General features: G+C 36.6%; 1 protein-coding gene across 4 annotated transcripts in view; it reads right to left on the bottom strand.

Annotated features, from left to right (window-relative positions):
- The window catches only part of LOC126175602 (mucin-17-like), a 207199-nt gene that overhangs the window by 79682 nt on the left and 111183 nt on the right, over window positions 1–16334 (bottom strand). For all 4 annotated transcript variants that reach the window (XM_049922476.1, XM_049922475.1, XM_049922477.1 and 1 more), the window contains 4 exons: window positions 8441–8572; window positions 6248–6349; window positions 4275–4370; window positions 4100–4174 (listed from right to left, as the gene is read on the bottom strand). In XM_049922476.1, the coding sequence (XP_049778433.1) occupies window positions 4100–4174; window positions 4275–4370; window positions 6248–6349; window positions 8441–8572 (405 nt within the window). The remainder of the gene's footprint in view (window positions 1–4099; window positions 4175–4274; window positions 4371–6247; window positions 6350–8440; window positions 8573–16334) is intronic.

Raw genomic sequence — 16334 nt, 5'->3', positions numbered from 1 at the left:
TCCCAGTGAGATATTTTGATAAAATCATGTGAATGTTAAGAAGAAAGGACCAGAAATTGGAGAAGATTATAAAAAAGTGATACATCACGGGAACAATTAATAAAACTACTATTTGCTTAACTTCAATCCAGCTCACAAGATTTTGATTATGGGCCCTCTATGGATTATTTTTCCAGTAAAATATGGAACTGACAAGATGGCACAAGTCAACCTTATTCAAATTTCCCTACAATAACCACAGTTACAGGTCCACAATGCTGCTAAGCAAGTGTCTTAGGAAAAATGATAAAGAACAGATTGGAATCTACATCAACATACATACTCCACAAGCCACTGTACGGCATATGGCAGAGGGTACCATGAGTCACTACTAATCATTTCCTTTCCTATTCCACTCCCACATAGAGAGAGGGAAAGATGACTATCTGGATGCCTCTACATGAGCCCCAATTTCTCTTATGTTGGTATGAATATGATGGCAGGATATCTATGATAATTTTTGGTTTTAACAAATGCTTTTTTTCGTGCTGGTCGTCATTTATAGTTTTGAAAATTATTAGCAATTGGTATGACTGTATACTGATTATGATGATGACATCTGATAATGAGGCTTTAACACCAAAACTTGCTATGACAGAATAAATAAATAAAGTAGTAAAGTGAAATGTGGATGTAGCAGGTTCCTGTCAAATCTGTGAAAGTCTCCTACTAGTACTGTTTGTTAGGTCACTGATCATTAAAACACAAAATACTCAAGCATGTCATAGGAGAATGAGCAGAAGTCTTCCACAAGTCTTAAATTTGTTCCCACTCCTGTTTAAAATATTTATGAGAGATTTACAAGATGCCTTAAATACAAATGTAAAGCTTATATAATAAGCTGTTGATGTATGTATATATGTACAAGGAAAGTGATATGCACGCAAGAAACATAAAATACATCACACATTGGCTAAATTATTCACATAATTGAAGGGAAATGGACTAAGCATCTCATTGAGAAATTCTTTAGTATTCTCGTTTACATCCAAGACACACTTTGAATCTAAGATCATATGACTTTCAAACAACAGTTAAATATTTTAGCTCTAGTGGGATGTGAACACTAAACAGATGTGCAATTTCCTCTTAATGGCAATAAATCGTGGAACACAGCAGATGGTTGGGCCAACACAGACTGTATCTAGCTTTTCCAATATAATTTCCTGAGCACTGATTTAGGATCTCTTTCAACATTATACTACTTTGATGTTTGCCATTACAAAGCATTTAGAGTTTGCCTTGTCATCATGGTATACATTCTACACAGGTTGAGATGATTAAATGCTGCTTCACTTATGGTACAATAATCAGTGTGATATTCTTCTGGAAAAGGAGCATAGTTTATTGAAGGTAAGCTCTCATCAAACATTCAAGAACTAAATGGCAAGTACTTTATCTCAAAATATTTGTTGAACATGTCTCTCCCTAGTTCATGGCGGAGTTTACAACTAAAAGTTTTTAAACCACCACAACTAAATCTGCCTAGAGACTACATGCTTTGATTTTAGCTACCAGTTCATTGACTTCCAGCCAGCAGTCTCATTAGATCTTATTTATGTGACAGAGACACTCAGGACATCTTATAAAACTCTCTCTTCCTAATGGAGTAGCATCAGGCCCATACACATATAAATACCTTGCTAAGCAAAAGATGCAATTGCTGAGATCTTATTGGCAAAAGCAGAGAAAAATATAAGGTTCAACTAAAAAAAATTCTAATAGTACAGGTGATAGTCATTTTGTTGTGATGGATGTTTTCCTTAAGCAGATCACTCACAACTGAGAAATTACTCACACTAAACTTTCAGCTACTAATTACCAATGAAGAGTTGCAGCTCCTCAGGGAAGTGTGAAGATAATAAGCACTTGTCAATCTGTTTTTACTACAATACTATGTTTAATGGCATCATAGTTAAAAAATTTATTGATACATAATATACAACTTAGTAATTGTAGCAATAATCTTGACTTTTTCACATCCTGAGAAGATTATAGCCCTTTAGAAGTAAGGAACACATATAAAATAAATTGGAACTAGTGGTATTGAAAAATAGTTGAAGTAACTGATAATCAACAAGGCTTGGGGATCTAGCCCCTAACTCCACTCTTGCTGATGATATACCACATAACTGCTGAACAGAGAACTGTTCTCAGAGTAAGGGACAGATGTCCATGTTCAAGTTACATTAAGGTAACAACAATATATGATCAGTGTCAACATGCAACAACCACTCACAGATGGCAGGTGGTAGACTAGCACTGGAAGGTATATAAAGCGTGTCTGCAGGGCCTGAAAACAGTGCAGTCGTTGTCGCAATGTAGAAAAAGAGTGATTGTCTGACATCCAAAACAGCATGATCACTGGCTTTTGGGCCAAGGATGGAAGCATTTCCAAAATGGCTAAGTTTGTATGCTGTCATGGTTAAAGTATACCATGCATGACAAAATGGTGCTATCCAAAACTGACACTGAAGAAACTGTGCTGCACCACGGGCCATATATAACAGGGGTGAATGACGGCTGTGGAAATGTGTACAAGTGAATAGATGTGCAACTGTTGAGCAGCTGACTGCCCAGATGAACTACAGGGCTACCAAAAGTGTCTGCTCAATGACCATTCAGTGAACATTACTGCATATGGGCCTCCACAGCATGTGCCTGGTTCATGCAGCCATGCTGACTACTGTTAATTGGTAACAAAGGCTGGAATTTGCACGTGAATACCACAACATGACATTCACTGAGTGGGGACAGGTGGCCTTTTCAGATGAATCACATTTTATGTTCCGTCAGACTGATGGCCACTGGTGTGTACAGCATGAAACATCTCAAAGCAAACACCCTGCAACAACATTATGGTTTTCATGGCATTCCTTGGCTGATCTCATCATTCTGGAAGGCCCAATGGATCAACACAAGAATGAATGCAATTATCCTTGGGGAGCACATCTACCATCACATTCAGTTTTTTTTTTTTTTTTTTTTTTTTTTTTTTTTTTTTTTTTTTTTTTTTTTTTTTTTTTTTTGCTCAGCACGATGACATCTACAATGCACAATGCAATGTGTCACACAGCTCGCAATGTACATGGCATGCTTCAAAGAGCAGGATGAGTTTACCACACTACCACATTCCCTTGGCCCCCGAACTCCAAACTCCTTGGATTTGATTTAAACCTCGACTGAGAATCTGTGGGACTATTTGATTGGGCTGTTTGTACCATAGATCCTCATCCAAGAAACCTCGCACAGCTAGCATGGCACTGATGGCACTGTAGTCAGAATGGGTCCACATACCTTCCAGGACCTCACTGACTCTTTTCCTGTATGTCTTGGAGAGATCTGCACAGCAAAAGGAGGTTATTCGGGCTACTGACTGGTGATCGTATAAATGTGACTGGACAGTGTATTATACCTATTCCTTTCTTTCTGTAAGAAAAAGGTATCAGAACATATTCACATAGCTATGTCCCATTGTCAGTCACCTATGTCTATAACAGAAACCTGGAGTATACTGTGAATTCAAATATAATTATCTGCCTCAAACAAAATAACTTTCTTCACGGCATTTCCAAAATTTTCTATGGCATGAAATCCAACAGACTCACTTCACATTTCCTGGAAAACTATAGTGTACCTATTAAAGATATTTATCAATTTGAACAAATGGAAATTTTTTTAGTATAAACAAAGAATGGAAAAATAAGCATTAAGTACTATCTGACACAATGGAGAATCATGCTGAAAATCTGAAACAGCAAACAACTGAAGGGAGAAATTTAATATCACCTTATAAAATTCCAAGATCTAGTGTCTTAGATGGAAAAATATCAGCTATCTTCATGCTGCTGCCAGAGGTACAGAGAAAATAAAACTGGACTAATAGTAGTCAATGCAAAGTCATATAAGCAGTAACTATTTCTCTACATGCACTTTACAGTGATTTGTAGAGATTATAATTGTGAAGGTGTAATAGTAAATTACTGACAAAATTTTTACCTGGCTAGGAACCATTACACAGATTAATACAGACATGGATTCAAGAATTATCATAGCATACCTGTGATTTTGGTTTTGTTGATAGTGTAGATAGGGAGTGTCCCTCAGGTACTTGTTCCTTTTGCTGCTGGCCACCCTTGGGTTCAAAAAGAGAGGGAGGGAAGTATTATCAAACTGCTTGTTATAACACCTACTGTAAAATTAAAAAATCGTAGTACACTGATCTGTCACCTTACCTTTGAAGAGGTTTTTAAGTCTGCTGAGGCTTGCTGACGAAGCAGTGAAGCTAGTAATTGCTCTTCTGGGCTCAGTCTGGACCGAGATCGTGTACTCTGCAGACATTTTTCAGTTCTTTACAGCTACTTTGTCATGAATTACAAATAATATGAAAATACATATCAAAACCAAATTATTGCTTTATTGTTACCTATTATGCATTTAAAAAAAATAGCCATATGTGACTGAATCTAAGTCTCTTAAAAGTACCTTATCCCACTCCCTTGTACTTTAGCTGCTCTTAATATTTAAGCATTGTTTGATGTCTCTGGATGATCAGTTAAATGTACTGAATAATGTCTTTGAAAAATATTATAAGATAAACATCAATAATAGTTTAGCAAAGGTAACTAAATGTTATCCAATTACATTTGGTGATGATGCAGGAATTAGATAAGGAAATAAGATGCTAAAAGTAGTACACAAGTTTTGATAACTGAGCAGCAAAATAACTGATGAAGCTAAAACTAAAGGTGGTTAAAAGTTCAGATTGGAAACATCAAGAAAAGCTTATAGGAAAATAAAAGTTGTTAGCATCAAATCCAAATTAAAGTGTTATGAAATACTTTCTGAAAATAATTGTCTATAGTGTTACATTATATGGAAATGAAAGGTGGATGATAAACTGAATAGAGATGTTGAGAAAACAAGTTTTTACAATGTGGTATTACAGAAGAATTCTGAGGAGTAGACTGAGTATCTAATGAAGAGGTACTGAACCATTTCAAAGAGAAAAAAATTGTAGTGCACAACCTGACAAAAAAAAGACAAGTTGACAAGATATGCCCAAAGGCTTTAAGGAACACTTAATTACGAAAAGGAAGAAAGTGAGTGTGTGAATTCTAGAGGAAGGTCAAGGTTTGTACATAGTAAGCAGGTTCAAATAGGTTCAAAAATGGCTCTGAGAACTATGGGACTTAACTTCTGAGATCATCAGCCCCCTAGAACTTATAACTACTTAAACCTAACTAACCTAAGGACATCACACTCATCCATGCCCGAGGCAGGATTTGAACCTGCGACCGTAGTGTCATGCGGTTCCAGACTGTAGCACCTAGAACCGCTTGGCCACTCCAGCCGGTGTTCAGATAGGTGTAGGTTTCAGTAGTTAAGCAGTTACACGAGACTTGTATACGATAGACTAATGTGGAAAGCTGCACTAAACTCATATTAATAATGAAAAATATTATCATAACAGTTGTTTGCATCTTCAAATATTTCTTATTTATCTATGATCAAACTGATCATGATGCAAATTTTAATTTAGTAATCAGAACTTTTAAGTCTTGTATTTTATGTTGTCACTTTCATAGTTAGTATATTCTTGCAATGTTGTCCTTGACTAGTCTTGATAAACTTTTTGTATCATGTACAAAACAGCCCCTTTGACAATTCTGACAATCTCTTTGACAATTTCAACACTAACTACCACGATGACTCTTTCATCTGTTCTGCCGACTCCAAACTTCCAGCTTTCAAGGCTCTACAGTGTTCATCTCAAAGTGTATCAACTAATCAACTAACTATTCAGCATACAAAATTTATTTCTTTTTTTCCCCCTCATAACCTATGGAAGAATCCTTGAATCTGGTTACTTGAGAACTCCATTCATTATTTTATGTCTCTGTCAAGACTAATTATTTAAGTCACCAGATATCTCAAGATATTTATACGTTTATATGAAGGAGCTATTTTGTAAAATTATATTGTATTTTATCAAAGTCACAAAACAGCTAAACATGTATGCATAGTATTTTTGCAAATAAAATAGAAAAGTGTGTTGACACTGATACCTAGGCAGAAAACCACATGAAAAAGGGCAAACAAAAATCCTATTGAAATTAATTTTACACTATGTAATTTGACTGAATCCAAATAATATGTCAATGACCAAATTATAATTATTTTTTCAAACTTTTATATTAGACATTACCTGAGATTTTGGCTGCTGAAGAGCACCTGAAATTTGATTTCCAAACAATGCTAAAAGAAGCTGTTCATCCTGAGGGCTCAGTTTTCCTGAAGTGACTGTTTCCTAAAAAAATTTATTAGTAACTATATTAAAGAGCTTATATATCTGTTAAGTTCTCCAAACAGTTACTTGAAAAAAGAATTAGAAAACAGACATCAAAAAGTTTGAACTGAAAAAATACAATATTAATTTACAAAGAGAAATCAAATATGTGCGAAAGCAAGAAGTCATTAATCCAGTTTTAAAATATTACAATCCTTAAGAATCAAAAAAAGTTACCATTTATCTTATTATTTATTTCTTCCATGAGTGATCTTAGTTTCTAGCCACTGTATTTGAATGTTCATTTACACTTTTACAAATAAATACCTACAGTTCCTTACACATTTGTGCAATATAATAAACAGTCATCATAAGAAGCTTTAATGTTAAGTCTCAATTTGATTTCTAACTTCTATTTCATGGCTTATTGCTGAGCAACTGTTATGAAAATTTGACCCATGGAGGAATTTGCTTTGTAATATGTGTCCTGCTTTTGCCACTTTGTTGACTGCAAAGCACAAAAAGAAAGTGCTGTTTGTGCCACATGCCACGCAGGATTAGCCGAGTGGTCTAAGGCGCTGCAGTCATGGACTGTGTGGCTGGTCCCGGTGGAGGTTTGAGTCCTCCCTCGAGCATGGGTGTGTGTGTTTGTCCTTAGGATAATTTAGGTTAAGTAGTGTGTAAGCTTAGGGACTGGTGACCTTAGCAGTTAAGTCCCATAAGGTCTCATACAAATTTGAACGTGCCACATGCCAACCATCTCACACAACTAAGAGTAAAAAGATCAAAGTTTTAAAATATGAAAAAAGACAAAAATTCTTCACTGCTACACATACTACCAAATGTGGTGTCCAGAGTGTGTATCTTTGGAGCTTTTCTTTCTATCTTTCTTGCTCCTTATATGTAATCCTGTCTAATACCTTTCGTATGTATGATTCTGCTTCCCCTGTCTTCCATACAATAATTCTATATCTACAGAATACTTGTACATATTTCATTCGTAAATTTTTATGTTTTGAAGCTATATACACTGAGCACAGTTTCTATAAAGTGGGTCAATTTCTTGAGTCCTTAAAGAGCCAGTGACTGTGACTGCAGACAGGAGAATATAGATACTGATATCCATTGTACCCTATAGATTATGATACAGACAAGAATTAGATTAAGTAAGAAATGTAGTCCTCCTAAGGGTAACCATTGTAAGCAGAACATTTACAACTTATTGAAGTTTATACTTAATTCAGTTAATAAAAAGTGAGCTCCATTCAGATAAATTTATGGAAGATTGCAACTGATGTAGCATCCTGTGTACAGCTCATGACATTATGCAGATAAACATCTCAGATCAAACAAAAATAGTATCCCAGAGCCATGGAAAGTACACAATGTACAAGTCTTTCTTTGGCATTTGCTCATGCATAAGTATCTCTCATTGTGAATAATCTTAGATATGAAAAAACCAGAATCACGCCTATTTGTTCCACTGGTTAATTTCACAGCTGTAAAGACTATCAACGCTGTGTGTAGTGGCACAATGGTTTAGGCTTTTGGCAAACGGAAGGGAGGATCATGGTTTAAAACTCATTTAGCCATCCTGGTTCTAGATTTCAGTTATTTCCTTACAGTGACGATCACAAATGCCAGGATGATTCCTTTGAATGGAGCATGACTGGTTTCTTTCTGAATCCTTAACCTACTGGAACTCGTGCCATCCTTTAATGATCCCTTCTGTACTAGTTATCCTTCAAGACTGACACAATCTGAAAGCTTAGCAACATTTTCAGTGTTGTTTATCTGCCTTTCAGTCACTCATTGCCACATATATACAATGAACTGTTACTTTTACTCCATTATTCCTTCATATAAAAGATTCTGCTTTTTGCTTTTATGAGACATGCTGAAAATATAAAGTTTCAGTGTGGGAGTGTGGGTGGGTGTGGGTGGCTGGGTGGGAGAGTGGGCGGGTGGGTGGGTCAGTTTCATTTTAAGCATTATATGTCTTAGAGTAGAAGCAGCCAATCACAAATTGCTCCAGTCTTTTTTAAAATAATTTTGTATTGTCGTTACACTCTTTAATTCAGTGCACATTATTATAAACAAATTTATGCTTACCACTGTAGGAGACTTGGAAGAAACTACAGGAGTATTCTTTGGAATCTCCAGTTCCACTACGCTTGAACTAACAGTTGGTTCATCAGTCACATCATCTGCATTAATATTTACACTTGGCTGTCCCAGCAGGTCCTACAAAATAATATTGGAACATCATTAATTAAGAGTATCAACTCATTGTCATTTGCATGTATTATAAAATTGTCCTTCTACAATAATGGAGAAGGTCATGGAAAATTAAATAGTAATTTATACAATATTTTAAAAAATAACTAGAAAACAATTTCTGTTCATTTGACAGCAGTCAGCATCAAAATTTCATGAAAATTTTATATTAATCATTGCACAGAAAAAAAAACAATGTGTTTCAGGGGAAAGAGGCATTGTCAGGATGAGTCACAATAAAAGATTTCATACAGATATATGCAAGATTCTTAATGATTTCAGAATTTTTGAAACTGTGAGGAGTGAGAAAACTGCAGGTGATGGCAAAATAATAGATTGTTACTTTAATATAAATTAAAATAAAATAAAATTTTAAAGAATGTTACCAACAATAGCAATGCATTTTGTGGCTTGTGTAGACAGATGGTGTGTTTATAATCTGAGACAGTGTCCACATTCTTCTTTTGTTTGTGACAAACAATTTATATGTGAACAAGTACTTCCTCCTTGTTTCACGTTTTGCTTATAGACTTCCATATCCAACCAGCTCGCATATTAAGATGGTGACTGGCAAGTGAATTGTGCTCCATAAAGCTTGCTAGTTTACTCAAAGTTTGAAGGTGTTCTGCAGCAGTGCCACTGTTTCACATTATGTATACATAATATAATGTAAACGGATAGATAAAAAAAAATCCACTCACTAAACAGCGGCAAGGGAACACACATACAAAAGGATTTAACTTTTACAAGCTTTGGAGCCAGTGGCTCCTACTTCTGGCAGAAGAAGTTATAGTTCAGAAAAGTCACCCAAAACCCCAGGTCAGGAAGACTTCCTGGACAGGATGCAAAAGAAAGACTTTCCTTCTCACCTGCCCAGTAAGTCTCCTTGAGCTGGGGTTCTGGGGGACTTTTCTGAACTGTACCCCTTTCCCTAAACCTGTCCATTCCTTTTACTTCACTCCTCTTCCTTCCCCTTCAACTCTTCTGCCAGAAAAAGGAGCCACTCACTCTGAAAGCATGTAAAAGTTAAATCGTTTTGTGTGTTTGTTCCTCTGCCACCACTTGTGAATAGATTTTTTTAGCTGTCCATTTACATTACCTTATCAATAAATAATGTATTGAGTGTTTCTAATATATGCTACACTCCCATTCTTTTGCACTCTTGGTCGTGTATCATTAAAGTAATAGCTAAAACATTGAGGAACATGCAGTGATTCCACCACCATTGATGATATCAGCACTGGAGGTCAGCTGGCTCTGGCAGTAGTGGCCATGCTGGCCAGCATCCCAGGAGATATGAGCAAGCTCAACTGCACTCACATGATGGCCACACACATAAGTCCCTTGCCAAAGCTGACAAGAAAGTATGTATGCTTGAAAAGCAGATCATTGAAAGATCAGATGAGATTCAACAGTATCAATGACCTAATAATCTCGAAACCTTTCGAGTACCAGAAGAACCTGATGAAAACACAGATGAAGTGATCATCAAAATTGCCTGTAAAAAATTAGGTCCACAGATTTGAGAAACTGATATTGATAGGAGCCACAGGGCAGAATGCAAGATAGTAAATTCCACAAAAATCAGACCTGTCATAATAAAATTCCTGTCCTATTCAAAATGCTCTGAAGTCTGTAAGGTAAAGAAAGAAACTAGCAAAATCAAGAATGACTGTATGAGAGAGGCCTTACATCTGCAAGGGTGAAAATGTTGAACATGGGGATCTTCCAGTTTGTTGCAGAATGTATGGATCAGTGATGGCAGAATAATAATAAAGACAACTGAAAAGAAAAAAAAAATCCATGAACAACAACACAGAACTTTAAAGCACAAACTGCATGAGCCCAAAACGTCTTTTTCATTGATAAACATTTTGTTTTGCATTATCTTTCCTTAAACAGTTTTCTGTTATTATGATTTGTTTGTTTAGGATTACTTTAACCACTAATTATTAATTTAGGGTTCAATTTTTGCACTTTCATTACTAGTATAATCTGAATTTCACTGTTTCTTCATTATTCATGAAGGATTCTGATCCTGGTTGATAATTTACTGGCAAATTATCATTTTATTCATAAGTAATGCAGTTTTAGACACACTCTTGCTCTGTTGTTCTTACTGTTCCATTTTAAGTTATTACTTTTTATTACCATTTGGTATAATCACTACTATTATTGCTACTTTCTTATACATTTATACACTGTTACTTAGCCACTGTGCTTTATCCATTTCATTAATGAATTATTCACCCTGCTCTCGAACACCTTCAACTATCACACACCCTGTTACAGCAAGTTTCATGACATTCAGCTTCCCCTCTTTCTCTGGCCTTCTACCTGACTATTTCAGATTTGTGTGGACCTCCCTTCCATCCTCCTCTGATCCTCCTACATTATGAAAGGCACAGAGGTACGCCCTTTTCAATGACAGGTGTTCTCACTACCTGCTGGCTTATCCCGGAAGTGACTCCCAATGGCTCTGTACTACAACTCGGCACACAGATGTGCAGTTTTTATTACTAGTCCATTTGTTAGTGTCTACTGCATATTTCAGGACATCAGCTTTCATACCATACTCCTGTCAGAGACATGGCTGAAGCCAAGAATACACTCCAGCTCTCTAAGTGTTGATATCCAAGTTTTTCTGAGGCATGACAGATTTAATAGACGAGGGACAGTATGGCAGCATATATACATAGAAACTTGTTTCACAATGTCATGCTCATGCCCAAAAATGAAGACAAACAGCACAAATGTATGTTTAATTAAATTAAACCTCTAAACAGAGTATCTTATCTCTGTGGTATACAAGTCACCCAAAATTAGACAGCTTTCTCGCTTTGAATTTGCACTCTCAGGCCTTGAATCTTTGTATGAACACCTTACTGTAACTCAAGATATGAACATAACTTTTCTATACATCAGTTGTTCATTTCAAAATTTAGTTGTACACTTTCCTGTTCAAACTGTGCACTGCTTCCACTTGGATAAAATCCACATACAGTAGACACTTGTATGTTTAGCAATAAATTTGCAACCAAATATCCAAATACAATGATTGACACTGATCAGATTTCTGCACCTGACACATGTGCTCATGATATAATAACCTACTCATTGCAAGCAGCAAGCGGAGACATTTAGAGGTTTTAGGTGAATAAATATGTTGAATAGGTAAATAAATATGTTGAGCTTACAGCTGCTGCCTATGATATTTCTTGCTAGGTAATTGCACGATAACTTTGATATAAATTATGAAGTATCTAATTTTACTGAGGAATTCAATAATTTATATTATAAGCATGCTCCTCTAAAAACAGTAAGAGTTAAGAGAAAATCTGTAGCATGGTGGACAGATCACTTTAAACACCTTATGAGAATCAGAGATGCAACATACAGGACATATAAGTGGAACCTTACCCCTGATACTCATCTCACCTGCACAATTCGAAAGTAAAGTTCTATGTACTGACTTGGCAGAAAATCCTAAGAAATTTTGGTCTTATGTCAAAGCGGTAGGTGGATCAAAACAAAATGTCCAGACACTCTGTGACCAAAATGGTACTGAAACAGAGGATGACAGACTAAAGGCCGAAATACTAAATGTCTTTTTCCAAAGTTGTTTCACAGAGGAAGATTGCACTGTAGTTCCTTCTCTAGATTGCCGCACAGATGACAAAATGGTAGATATCGAAATAGATGACAGAGGGATAGAGAAACAATTAAAATTGCTCAAAAGAGGAAAGGCCTCTGGACCTGATGGGATACCAGTTCAATTTTACACAGAGTACGCGAAGGAACTTGCCCCCCTTCTTGCAGCGGTGTACTGTAGCTCTCTAGAAGAGTGTAGCGTTCCAAAGGATTGGAAAAGGGCACAGGTCACCCCCGTTTTCAAGAAGGGACGTCGAACAGATGTGCAGAACTACAGACCTATATCTCTAATGTCGATCAGTTGTAGAATTTTGGAACACGTATTATGTTCGAGTATAATGACTTTTCTGGAGACTATAAATCTACTCTGTAGGAATTAGCATGGGTTTCGAAAAAGACGGTCATGTGAAACCCAGCTCGCGCTATTCATCCACGAGACTCAGAGGGCCATAGACACGGGTTCACAGGTAGATGCCGTGTTTCTTGACTTCCGCAAGGCATTCGATACAGTTCCCCACAGTCGTTTAATGAACAAAGTAAGAGCATATGGACTATCAGACCAATTGTGTGATTGGATTGAGGAGTTCCTAGATAACAGGACGCAGCATGTTATTCTCAATGGAGAGAAGTCTTCCGAAGTAAGAGTGATTTCAGGTGTGCCACAGGGGAGTGTCATAGGACCGTTGCTATTCACAATATACATAAATGACCTGGTGGATAACATCGGAAGTTCACTGAGGCTTTTTGCAGATGATGCTGTGGTGTATCGAGAGGTTGTAACAATGGAAAATTGTACTGAAATGCAGGAGGATCTGCAGCGAATTGACACATGGTGCAGGGAATGGCAATTGAATCTCATTGTAGACAAGTGTAATGTGCTGCGAATACACAGAAAGACAGATCCTTTATCATTTAGCTACAAAATAGCAGGTCAGCAACTGGAAGCAGTTAATACCATAAATTATCTGGGAGTACGCATTAGGAGTGATTTAAAATGGAATGATCATATAATGTTGATCGTCGGTAAAGCAGATGCCAGACTGAGATTCATTGGAAGAATCCTAAGGAAATGCAATCCGAAAACAAAGGAAGTAGGGTACAGTACGCTTGTTCACCCACTGCTTGAATACTGCTCAGCAGTGTGGGATCCGTACCAGATAGGGTTGATACAAGACATAGAGAAGATCCAACGGAGAGCAGCGCGCTTCGTTACAGGATCATTTAGTAATCACGAAAGCATTACGGAGATGATAGATAAACTCCAGTGGAAGACTCTGCAGGAGAGATGCTCAGTAGCTCGGTACGGGCTTTTGTCAAAGTTTCGAGAACATACCTTCACCGAAGAGTCAAGCAGTATATTGCTCCCTCCTACGTATATCTCGCGAAGAGACCATGAGGATAAAATCAGAGAGATTAGAGCCCACACAGAGGCATACCGACAATCTTTCCTTCCACGAACAATACGAGACTGGAATAGAAGGGAGAACCGATAGAGGTACTGAAGGTACCCTCCGCCACACACCATCAGGTGGCTTGCGGAGTATGGATGTAGATGTAGATGTAGAAGCAACAATGCAGCCACATCAACATCAGATATCCATGAGAATGCAAAACTTAGGTTTGCCCACATGTTACTTTAGTATTTACACGAGCCCACTATCTTGTGGAAAAATCTATGAGGTTTAGGAACAGGCAAACCCAAAACTACAGCTGAACCTCTAGTTCCTATTAAGAATCTGTAAAGTATTTCATCATGCCAACAACTTTACTTGACCAACATGTGAAGGCACAAAATGTTGATTCCATTAAACAATTGTTGTTACAAAAGAAAAAAAATTCTGCAGCCTGTAATATGACAATATGGTCAGAAGCCAACTGTACAAATTCGTTTGGCAACTACACTATACAATAACATTACACTGCAAATGATAAATTTGCTCATCGATCCACTACCACCCAAAATAATGGAATTTTTAACAATTCTCTGACCTCCAGAAACTCCTCATCAGCCTAAAAGAACACGCTGATAAAACCATTACCCCTGACAAAAAACTTTGTGACAACATGCCAATATGCATTCTACCAGCATTATTTCAGGATTTACATCAGATATTTCATTATCAGCTAATTATGAACCTCGAATAAACTTTCAGATGAATACCAGTCAGATTTCCAGAAAAATGACAGTTGACTGTTCTTACAAAACTGACAGACAATCTGAAATAAGCTGTGGACAGACTAGAGGTGACTATTATGTGCTTTTAGGATTTCAGCAAAGCTTTCACTACTCTTCTAATTATATGTTAATGATGTGTCAACTATTCTCTTCACTGAAAATATAACATGTATGCTGATGACTTTCAGTTATACTTGAGTGCCAAGTCCAACAAACCTGTACCCAGGCATCCAGCATGTAAATGCTGGCTTACTTGCTTTATCAGAGGGTCACAGAAAATTTGTTTCGAACTGAACTTGTATTAAAGTGACTTCTCATTTAGCACTCATTGAGTAAGTTTCTAGAGTCACTATTCTCCTTAGTTACCCTCCTTAGTTATGTTTAAACAATATTGCCATTCATTTAATTTATTAGATTCAGTGGAGCCTCTGTGGAATGTTAACCTTGATGAACTTTAAAAACTGCAAGCCAGCCTGTGTGCATATTATTATGAAAAGTAAGTGTTCAGTCACTGCACTTCAAGTGGCTGCCATGTCAGTTATTTAAAATATTCCATGCACCTGTTTAATCATCATCTGAACATGAGACTTTGAACAAGACATTTTAAGGTCAGTAACCTTACACTAGCTCCAACAATCTTCTTTCCTGTTAACTGCATTTAGGTTTTATAAAAATTTATGGGCAATGTGGGCTTAGAAAAGCCAAAAAAAGTGAGCAGTGAAAGAGATCTCAGAATTTTTGCAACTGACACCTCTGCTAACAATAAGAAGAAAAATCAGCTGTCAACTAAACATGTAAAAGAGGAGGAATAAATTCCATTCGTAAAATAGCATTTTTAAGCAAAACTGTATTTAAATTTATAGGAATCAAGATGTAAAATGGTATCATTTATGTAAAATATAGAGAGCTGCATCAAATCAATCTTCAGACCAAAAACCACAACAACAACATGGAAAAAATCATCACTTTGAGTGGTTTACTAAAAAAGCAAAGCATGTCTGATGAAAAACCTTTGTAATTTAAAGTAACTTAAAGCATGAAAAGCCAAATGAAATTAGTATAGAACTCCCAGTCATTATGCCTCAAAGCAGTGCTTTACTTATGGGGACTGAATATTGTTTGCTTTTTAAAAACATTTCCCCATGACAAAGTATTTTAATAGCACTAGGAGAGTACATTAAAACTAAAACAAATTAAATAAGTGTCTTGAACAACATTATTTGAAAGGAAATACAGAACTTAATATTGAGAAAAAATAGGAAACAAATTGTTACAGTCCACATCATGAGGACCTATATAAATGGCTCAGGGTATTCTTGTCATGGCAATAATGAATTATCATGTTATAATTTGAGAAATATCTCCACAATCTTTTTAAGATTCAAAACTGACTACTGCCACCTCTGCACATAAGCCTTAACCTATATACTGAACCTGTGATATTTTCCCTTAACATTAGCATATTACCATCATGGTATCATGGTCATAGCAGTTCCCAAAAGGTGCTTTGAGGTGTAATGTCTGGGAGTTCTACAACTAATTTTATTTGGCTTTTCCTGCTTTAAGTGTACTTGAAATTACGATGGTTTTTCATTAGGCATCCTTTACTTTATTGGTAAGGTCTGACAAGATCCAATGGTGTTATATCCACCAACCAATGTAATCAAGTCAATGACATGTTCAGAATACACTATTTTCCTATGTTAAAAATGTCGTTTGGATTGAAACTTCATGGCACACTAAAACTGTGTGTCAAACTGAGACTCGAACTCGGGACCTTTGCCTTTCATGGGCAAGTGCTCTATCAACTGAGTTACCCAAGCACAACTCATGACCTGCCTTCACAGCTTCAATTCTGCCAGCACCTTGTCTCCTGCCTTCCAAACTTCACAGAAGCTCTTC

This window comes from Schistocerca cancellata, chromosome 3, assembly GCF_023864275.1.
Source record: "Schistocerca cancellata isolate TAMUIC-IGC-003103 chromosome 3, iqSchCanc2.1, whole genome shotgun sequence".
Lineage (NCBI taxonomy): Eukaryota > Metazoa > Arthropoda > Insecta > Orthoptera > Acrididae > Schistocerca > Schistocerca cancellata.
Note: the sequence above shows the minus strand (reverse complement) of the source record. Positions and strands in the feature narration are given on the sequence as shown.